Genomic DNA, 10,604 nt, shown 5'->3' with positions numbered 1-10,604 from the left:
TTTTAGAATTTGTTCCAAAATATTGAAAACAGTGTCCGGGAATTTAAAAAAGTATTCCCAAAAATTTTAAAAATGTTCACAAAAGTGAAAAAAATGTTTGCTGATTCAAAAAAAAAAAGTTGAAAACAAAAATTGTTTCTGTATTTCAAAAGTTGTTCCCAAATTTCGAAAAAGCTCGCCTATGCAAAAAAAAACTTGTTCACGAGTTTAAAAAAATAATTGTACGCAATTTCTATGGTGGATGTTCGTGGGTTCAGAAAATGAAGGAGGTTGTGCGGTATTGATATTTTTTTTATAGGTCGATTGCTGCTGATTGATTTGAAAAACCGTTGGCCCGGTCAAAATCGTAAACCAAATCTAAAATTGAACACCTCAATTGGATGAAAGAGTTTCAAATTTAGGGAACACGGGGAATTAAAAGAATTGAATGGGAGAGCTCCTTGAGAAATTTGTTGACTCGGTTAAAATCAGGTGACATGATTTTAAATTGAAGACCTCAATTATTTATGAGACCTTAGAAATTAGGAACATAGTGTATAATACAAAAGAATTTAATGAGAAATAGTTGACCTGGTTAAAATCGGATAAGCCAGTTCCAGATGGAGACCTCAATTGAATGTGGGGTCTTTAAAACTAGGAAGCTTAGTGTTATAGAGGATAGTTCAGACCGTAGGTGCGCATCGAATAAGCGTCTTTTGTGATACCAATTTTTTTCCTAGAGGGAACTTGATCTCAGTACATTGCGTTGATGCTAATAATAATATCCGGAACCCTCTTTTTGAGGGTTGTTGTTTGCCAAAAAAAAAGGTGGAGACGGGGGACAAATGTGTGTGAGTGTATATATTGTGATTTTTTAGGAGATATATATATTGCCCTAATAAAAGGAAAAAAAGAACTCATCAAAAGTTCTCACTGGACCCCGCTAAAAAAAGAAACAAGGAATTGGACCTTTGGTCGGTGAGTGGGTTTCATTCTCATAGATGGGCTGGGCCTGCTGGCCATGCTACAATATACTACTACTAGTGCGCGGCCCCCTTCGGCTGGAAGATAGAGACAGAGAGCACAAAGCGTCCTCTTCTTCTCGGCGGCGGCGGCGAAAGGCGAACGAGCGAGGAACCCTAACCCTAACCAGTTCCGATCCGCAAGGTAGGGTGGGCTCCCATCCATGACCTCTAATCACTAGTTCCTTTCCTAATCCGTTGCTTGATCTCTCGAGTCTTGGGTGATTGATCTGCAGGCCTGCGTCGATGGCGGCTTCCCTCCGCGCGGCGGCGACGAGGATGCTGCGCCCGGCGGTGCTTCCAGGGGAGGGGCGTCGCCTGCTCGTCCACACCCAGCAGGTATCTTATCCGGCTAGATCTGTGGCCCGACGTCTGATTGTTGCTCTCATTACATTGGTGGCGGTCCTCCCTTCCTTCTTTCCAAACTGATTTCACCGGGATGCACGGGTGGTATCCGTTTGGATTCATTTCCATTGATAGATGATTAACTGCCTAGCATGAAAGCCTTGGTATTTTGGCTAGTTCATACTTTGCTGTGCCATTGGTAGATGATCCACTGCCTGGCATGAATGCTTCTTTTTTTTATACTTTTGGTAAAACACACAACGATTTTTACATTTTGCTACATCTGCTGGTAGATGATCCACTGCCTGGCATGAAATGCCCTTTTGAAGATATTTTTGGTAAAATCGACATGATTTGGTCTCCAACGAGTCTTATATTTTGCTGTGCTATTGGTAGATGATCCACTGCCTGGCATGAAATGCTTTTTTGATATTTTTTTGGTAAAATGGTCATGATTTGGTCTCCAGTGAGTTTTACATTCTTCCGTGCCACTGGTAGATGATCCACTGCCTGGCTTGAATGCCTTTCTGAAGATATTTTTCGTAAAACCGACATGACTTGGTCTCCAACAGTTTTGCATTTTGCTGTTCCATTGGTACATGATCCACTGCCTGGCATGAATGCCTTTCTGAAGATAGTTTTTGGTAAAATGGACATGATTTGGTCTCCGACGAGGTTTACATTTTGCTGTGCCACCGGTAGATGATCGACTGCCTGTCACGAATGCTTTTTTGATTTTTTTTTTTGGGTAAAATCAACATGATTTGGTCTCCCAACGAGTTTCATATTTTTGCTGTGCTGTTGATTGATTGTCAACTGCCTTAGCATGAATGTGATGATACTTTGGTTGAAATTGACATTGTTTGGTCCCCATTTAGTTTTATAATTTGCTGTGCCATTGATTGATTATATCAACTGCCTAGCATGACTGCTTTTTTTTTTTTGATATATTTTTCAGTAAAATGGACATGATTTGGTCTCCAACGAGGTTTACATTTTGCTGTGCCACTGGTAGATGATTGACTGCCTAGAATGAATGCCCTTGATATTTCGGTAAAAATGGACATGATCTGGTCTGCAGTGAGTTTTACATTTTGCTGTGCCATCGGTAGATGATCGACTGCCTGGCATGAATGCCCGCGATATTTTGGTAAAATGGACATGATTTCGTCTCCAATGAGTTTTACATTTTTTTGTGCCACTGGTAGATGATTGACTGCCTGGCCTGGCACGGATGCTTTTTTGATTTTTTTTTTTTGGGTAAAATCAACATGATTTGGTCTCCCAACAGTTTAACATTTTGCTAGTCTCATTGGTAGATGATCAACTGCCTGGCTTGAATGCCCTTGATATTTTTGGTAAAAATCGACACCATTTGGTCCCCAAACATATTTACGTTTTGCTGTGTGCCATTGGTACATGGTAAACTGCCTAGCTTGAATGCCCTTGATATTTTGGTAAAATCGGCACAATTTGGTCACCAACGTGTTTTATAATTTGCTCTTGTCATTGGTACATGATTGACTGCCTAGCATGAATGTGGTGATGTTTTTGGTAAAAATCCGCGTCTTTTGGTCTGCACTTGGTTTTATAATTTGCTGTGCCATTGGTAGACGATGATCGCTTTCTTTACAGTTTTCTATATGCTTGACCCTCTTTTGAAACTGAGCTTTGCTCTTCTGGCCGCTGGGCGCTCCCGTGGTTCGCGAGAAGACTAATCTTTTGTTACATATGGCACGCGATGAACTACCTAGCATGAGTGTGGTGATGTTTTGGTAAAAATTGGCATCGTTTTTTGGTTTCCAATTTGTTTTATAATTTGCTGTGCCATTGATTGATTATCAACTGCCTAGCATGACATTGTTTGGTCTCCATTTAGCTTTATAATTTGCTGTGCCATTGATTGATTATCAACTGCCTAGCATGACATTGTTTGGTCTCCGTTTAGCTTTATAATTTGCTGTGCCATTGATTGATTATCAACTGCCTAGCATGACATTGTGTGGTCTCCATTTAGCTTTATAATTTGCTGTGCCATTGATTGATTATCAACTGCCTAGCATGAATGTGGTGATGTTTTGGTTAAAATTGTCATCGTTATGTCTCCAGCTAGGTTTATATTTTGCCGCACCAATGGTACATGATCATCTGCCTAGCATGAATGCGTTGATATTTTGGTTAAAATTGTCATCGTTATGTCTCCAGCTAGGTTTATATTTTGCAGCACCAATGGTACATGATCATCTGCCTAGCATGAATGCCTTGATATTTTGGTTAAACTTGTCATGGTTATGTCTCCAGCTAGGTTTATATTTTGCAGCACCAATGGCACATGATCATCTGCCTAGCATGAATGCGTTGATATTTCGGTTAAAATTGCCATCGTTATGTCTCTCCAGCTAGGTTTATCTTTTGCAGCACCAATGGTACATGATCATCTGCCTAGCATGAATGCGTTGATATTTCGGTTAAAATTGCCACCGTTATTATCTCCAGCTAGGTTTACCTTTTGCAGCACCGATGGTACATGATCATCTGCCTAGCATGAATGCGTTGATATTTCGGTAAAATCAGTTTTTGTTATGCCTACAACATAGTATTATGTTTTGCCTTGCAAAGGTATAAGGTGTGTTTGCTCTTAAGAAAACCGCATGTCTTGTCAAGACTATTTCTTAGTTATCAATTCTCAATGCTGCTTCTGTGTTTCCAGCTTTCCAAATCAACCCGCGCCTACGAGGAAGGAAACCATGCCTTGAATGAATACCGTGCGTCGCTTATCCAGCAGAGGAAGGAGCAGCTGTACGTTCTCATTGCCGGCGCCGAGGCCAATTCCCGCACCTTCTTGCTGAACAAAAGTCTGCTCAAGGATCTCTCTACACAAGTCAAGCCTAGACCAGAGGACCCTCAATGGTGAAGTATCAACCATATGCAGACATAGACGTCTGTTCTATTTTTCATCTGCTACAGGAGTTAATATGTATAGTATTTCTTACCATATCGTCCCACCTACCTGTAGGCGCAAGATATGTAGAACCAAGAAGGTGACCAACTTCACTAGGTCGGCGGGTATTCTTGTTATTTCTGGGCTCACTTATTATGCCTTGACTTCCCGTCCTGAAATCGTAAGGTATGGTGACTATCTTGTTACTGCTGAGAGTGTGCCCATGATACAAGAGAGGCTGGAGGCGCAAGTAATACAAGAGAGACTGCGGAGAGTTGCTACTGCTGAGGGAGTGAACAAGCAAGATGGACATCAGCCTGTTGCTACTGCTGAGGAAGTGGACAAGCAAGATGAATGTCAGTGTGTTGCTAGTGCTGAGGAAGTGGACAAGCAAGATGGATATCAGCCTGTTGCTAGTGCTGAGGGAGTGGACAAGCAAGATGGATATCAGCCTGTTGCTAAAGCAAGTTGAATGAAGACGAAATGTATCTCTTGTTTGATGGAGAAGCAAGACGATATCAGTTCCATTACAGCTCTATGTTATGTATGTCTCTTGAAATATATATCCATCTATGATCTGCCACCTAGAAGTTAGTAGTAGTATAACTGGATGATCTGTGATTGCATTGTAGGATATGTGTGATGTTGCTGGCCTGCCATGTTACCCTTTGAGTCTAAAACTTGAGCAGTATTATAACTGGACGATCTGTGATGGCGTTGTAAGATATATGTGAATTGCTGGTGTGTTATGTTGCCCTTTCAGCTTAGAACTAGGGTAGTATTATAACTGGATGATCTGTTATGGCATTGAGAGATATCTGTGATGTTGTTGGCATAGTGTGTTGCCCTTTCAGTCTAGAACTTTAGGAGTATTATTGTTGCTGGAGGATCTGTGATGGCATTGTAAGATAATTTGTGTTGTTGCTGACAATATTCCCCTTCCTCTCATTCCTGCAACTTGTCTTTTTGAGGATAAGCGGGCCGCACACCCGAGAGTGTAGCTGCTCATTTACAAACAAACTCAGCCAATTATTTGTGCAGCCATGTGGATGGTTAGCAAGCTTGTGAGGCACACCATTGGCAGAAGGCCTCACAAGCTGCATCACTTGTTGAATCTCCACTCCCTTCAAGTTTGTTGCAACTCCAGAGCATCAGCCTTGGCACTTGGCAGTTGTTACCACATCCAGCTCCAGCGCCAGTTGGTTGCAAAACTCGGAGTTGTGCGCACTTGGGGTCCTCCAATTCGTACCTTGTTGATGTCCAAAATGTCACTCTGGAACAAGTTTGCCAAACCATCAAATGTTCTCTCGCTGCCTTTGCATCTGCTGCGGCGATCTTCAGTTCAGTGATCCACCGCAACCTCCCAATATCTGTCGCCCTCGCTCTCTCTATGTGGGGGCAGATCAAGGCCTCCATGAAAGTGAATCCAAAATGGGCGGCACTCGTTCGTTTGTTATTCACGCACATACCTTGCTCTCTCGAGTCCCTGACTGGTTCTGGAGTGTGTACAGCCTCTACTACCTGTTCGGCAACAACTAGCAGACGATGGCTTGTTATGTGGTTTGGCACTGCAGGTGATGGGCAAGTCCAAGTAATGCACAACATGTTTATGAATGAGAATGACCGTCTTTCTTGGCGCCAATGCCATCAGTTTGTAAAAGACTGAGTAGCATTCAGGAAGACCTTATACCAAGCTGATCAGAACACTTGACTGTAGCATATAACCGACAACATAGTTTAGCGGGGCGCTTTCCAGAAGGACATGTGGTGTACTTCAGAGATTTTTTTTTTTTAGAAAAGAGGGATGACCCCCGGCCTCTGCATCTGGGAGATGCATACGGCCATTTTATTGATTATTCTCGAGGACCTTACAAAGTATTACAACAATAAGTCTGAATCCACCATCTTGGCAACACATGCCACTACTCCTACCCAAAATGATGAAGGGGTGCTAGCTGGGCCACTACCCAAACCACTCACCTAAGCCTAACATCAAAAGCCGGAAACCGAAACATATTCGGAATCCCCAGCCGAGCCACATACCGGGTCTGGGGCACAATCCGGTCAGACGCACTCGTGTGTCGTCGCCACCATCTTCCGCAGGTCCGTCTTCAGATCATATTGAGGCTTCTACCTTGTCTGGCCACTCAGCCATCGGCGTCACCATGACGCCAGACAGCAACCTCCTCCTGCGCGAGTCCGTCTCCGCGCATCGGGCGGCGAACCTCCACAGCGCCATGCCGCCGATCCTCGCCGCCATCAATGAGTGAGATGAAGTACCGCTCCACCACGGCATGTACATTAGTGCTAAGCAGAACGACTCACAACCGCAAGTCATCGGACGAAGGCGAAGATCCATGGAGAAGGCCAAAAGGGGCATAGCCAAAGCGGTGGTCAGGGATTGGACCGAGACCCCGGCAGCCGCCACTGAGAAGAACAGGCTACCTCACACCGTCACCACGCCACCAACAGCTCCACCCCACACGAGCAATCCCCGGAAGACACCTTCAAGAAGGAGCACGGCACCGGATGCCGCCATCGACCATGCAAGGGGAGGGCAGGTCTTCACCTGTGCTCGAGGGAAAGGTGGGAGGGGAGAACCACACCAAAGCCTCCAGGAAGGACCACGGCGCCGAAGATGTCGCCTTTGGTGAGGCCGCCGCGCCGGCCAGGGGTTTCCCCCGGAATCACGCCCAACCACCAGATCCGTCCGTCCAGACCCCCAAGACGGCGACCGAAGCCACCAGGGGCTGGAGCAGGGCGCAGATCGGAGCAGATCACGGGCGGGAACGGAGCTTCTCCAGGAGCGCAGGACGACCCACGCGGGGGCGCCGCCTCGCCAACGCCCGCCACCCCCCCGCCGACCGCACGGCCAGGGAGGCAGCCCGCCAGCACCCGCCGGCGCAGCCCGCCGCACCGACCACGCCGGACACCTCCCATCGGAGCCGCCGCCCCGGACGCCGTGGCCCTCCGCGAAGGCGAAGCCACCAGATCCCCGCCGCCACCTTCATAGGCGTCGCACGGCCGGGCCGGCGAGCATCTCAGGCGGCGGCGGAGGGAGGGGAGAGGGAGGGGGAGGCGCGGAGGGGATTAGGGTTCGCCCCCGGGTCGCCTCAGGCGAGGCGACGCGAGGGGATTAGATTGGGACGACAGAAGATGGAAAGGGAACCCTACTTCAGAGAATTTAGTTTCTAATTAATGATTTTGTCAGCCAACAATTTTCTACGTATAAAATGTAATCTTTGCAAGTGTTTTTCATGCAAGTTTTGCACTATACATCGTGGCCAACAATTTGGTCACCCCATGATGCCATTCCCAAATATTTCTTCTGGCATCTCACCTTCTCACTTTTTCTGTACCCATTTGCTGCTTGTTCTTATGATTCCACAAAAGGATTATTATGCTACGCCATTGCCTTTTAGCCTTAATGTAATGGATGTAATTTTTTGTTGCACGTGTACGTCCATTGATATGCCAATGCATTGTCATTTGCTTGTTTATATTCATGTATGCGCTGAATCTCTAGATCTTTAATTTCTCCTTCTTATTTTAATCAGTACCACCGTCCCACTGATGAACCAATTAAGATCCTGTCTTTGACAAGAATACATGTATTCACGTGTACGAGTTGAGATATGTGATCTATAAGCTTACACTAGTTAGCCTTTATATGATCGATAGTTCAATACAACTGGTGCTGTTTGATAAGATCCATAACCGAGATCATTCTTGGTTGGAACAAACGTTTGGTGATAAGCTCCAAAGCCGTTGTACCAACATTTACTTGACAGAAAATGTTTATAGAGACGCAAGGACGCCGCCACACTCAACCTGTGGGCTTGGTCAGAAGATCCTAGCAAGATACCCAAAGTGCAGCATGTCACCTTCACCAACAACCAGCCACCAGGAAGCAGTGCTCCAAACCCTGCTGTCGGGCGCCAGGGACTCAAGCGGCGTGTCCTGGTCCATCTGGACCTGATCGAGGACTACACCCCTGGCGCGGACGGCATGGCTCCCCGACGCCCACGCACGCACCCTCCCTTCAGCTGGAGACTTGGAGACGTGGACGGCGAGTCTCGTGCGCGTGCCCGCCAGGACGAGGGCGACCGTCGAGAGAGACGCAACGACGACCGTGACAGAGATGACGAGCATGATGGGCGTGGAAGGCGCAGCGATCGTCATGAGTCCTCCTGGCGTGGCTTGTTTCGGAGCCGCTCCAGGGCTCCTCGACGTGACGATGATCGCAGCAAGGGGACACGTGAAGACCGGCGCCGTGAAGACCATGACTCCCGGGACCGCTACGATGGCGGGAGGAGGCGCGGCTTGGAGCTTCTGTCGCCGGACGCCCGGAAGGTTGACAGCGCATGTGTCCAGCGCCTTCCTGATGGGGCGGTGATCCCGGCCTCGGGCAGGCGGGCCCGGCACCGGGCGGCCTGTCCAGAGCGGCGCTCGCGATCCTGCGAGGTGGCCAGCGCCCAGCGCAACGAGGACAACCGAGGAAGATCGCCGCCACCCTCACCGCGGACCACCTCCAGTGACATCATCGAGCTGAGGCCGTCGTGGCTGATCCCTGACTGGCTCCGGCGGGCAGCTCCGTGCCTGGGTTCCCCGGTGACTCCAGAAGCACCTCCAGGCTGGGCTTCTCCAGTGCGGCAGCGGCACCGTGCTGGCTCCCTGCCTCCCAGCCCCTGCACACCGCTCCATGTTCCTGCCCCGACAATCTGCACGGTGCAAAACCAAATAGAGATGAGCCTTGTGCCTGCGGTTTTGCTGGAGCAGGGCGAGGTTGCTGGCACCCCCCTTTTTGTGCCACTGCCTCCCGCCATCCTCCCGACGCCCAACTCCACCCCACCGAGACCGCCAACGACCAGAAGGAAGACTCTTGCGGGTGTGACAGGTCTGGACCTGATTCGTAGCAGCCCAAGACTGCAGGCAAAGAACAGAGATATGCCAATCGCTCAGCTGGCTGAGAGGTTGCTTTGCCAGCGCATGGGAGTGGTGGAAGAGGGTGATATGATCACTGAGGCTGCTATCAACAAGTATGTGGCCCTCTTTCGTGGGCAGCTACCAGACATCGCCATTGCTGCTCTCCGAGCACTATTTAGGCTTGACTGTGACCTTGCCGCAGCAGTCGAAGACGCTCTTCTGGACCACGGTGGAGATGCTGGCCTAGAGCCCCAAGGCCAAGGCCATGCCGAGGCAGCTGCTTCTGCTTCTTCCTGAAGCTGTTGCTCTGCTCCTTACTGTTGTAGCCCAGTTTAGATGATTAGTTGTCTAAGTTATGAAGACATGTCCGTAGTGTTAGTGGTGCCTGTTTGTAGCAATGATCCATTGCTACCTGATGCTGTTGCCTTGGCAAGGCTAATATGTACGCCGCCTGCTTGCAATGATGTAGCTTATGTTTGCAATGAATGAAAGTCTCTCAGTTCTAAACTGGAATGTTCGCGGTCTTAACTGCCCAAATCGTCGCGCCACAGTCCACGAGACCATTGCTGCTACCCCGTGTAACCTTGTGTGCCTCCAGGAAACGAAATTGTCAGCGGTCGACCCATTCCTTGCATCTTTCCTTGGTGGCCAAAGACTGAAGAACTTTGCTGAGAAGCCGGCGGATGGAACAAAAGGGGGGATTCTTCTTCTATGGAATGAAGATTACATCAAGCTGGACAATATTTCTGTTGGAAACTTTAGTATCTCTGCAAAAATCACCCTGGTCAGCACCAGCACCTCCTTCAAATTCACTTCGGTCTACGGACCTACAAGAAGCAACCTTAAAGATGCGTTCTTCCAAGAGCTATTAAGCCTGAAGCCACAACAGGGTACAAGATGGCTCGTCGCAGGTGATTTTAATCAGATTTACCGTGCCTGCGACAAAAACCGCTCTAACGTTGACCGTAGTCGCCTTGTTCGCTTCCGAAGCGCCCTCAACTCATGTGAGCTAAAAAAGATACATCTACAGAATAGGAAATATACATGGAGCAATGAGCAGGCCAACCCGACACTGAGCAAGTTAGATAGTTTTTTCTGTAATGATGATTGGGATGTTGACTTTGGCTCTCACATCCTTCATGCACTATCGTCCTCGCTCTCTGATCACTGCCCGCTGCTACTAACTTGCGGCAAGGGCCCGAAGCGACCAAAAACCTTTCGCTTTGAAAATTTCTGGATCAGGATGCCTAATTTCAAGAAAACGGTCACTGATGCTTGGAATGAAGAGATGACCCACACGGAGCCATACCAGATACTCTTCCACAAGCTTAAACGAACGAGCCAACGGCTGCGAACCTGGAGCAAGGCTATATTCTCTAACCACAAAGTCC

At 47.9% G+C, this 10,604-nt stretch overlaps 1 protein-coding gene across 1 annotated transcript; it reads left to right on the top strand.

Moving 5' to 3' along the window:
- Positions 1-994: 994 nt before the first annotated feature.
- LOC123070781 (uncharacterized) lies at positions 995-5,036 on the top strand. Its single transcript, XM_044494121.1, has 4 exons — positions 995-1,146; positions 1,238-1,340; positions 4,057-4,256; positions 4,363-5,036. Exons 2-4 carry the CDS (start codon positions 1,248-1,250, stop codon positions 4,757-4,759), a joined length of 690 nt encoding a protein of 229 aa, XP_044350056.1. The 5' UTR covers positions 995-1,146; positions 1,238-1,247; the 3' UTR covers positions 4,760-5,036.
- Positions 5,037-10,604: the final 5,568 nt, after the last annotated feature.

The sequence above is a fragment of the Triticum aestivum genome, chromosome 1A, assembly GCF_018294505.1.
Source record: "Triticum aestivum cultivar Chinese Spring chromosome 1A, IWGSC CS RefSeq v2.1, whole genome shotgun sequence".
Classification (NCBI taxonomy): Eukaryota; Viridiplantae; Streptophyta; class Magnoliopsida; order Poales; family Poaceae; genus Triticum; species Triticum aestivum.
The sequence above is the reverse complement of the archived record's forward strand: the minus strand, read 5'-3'. Positions and strand labels throughout refer to the sequence as shown.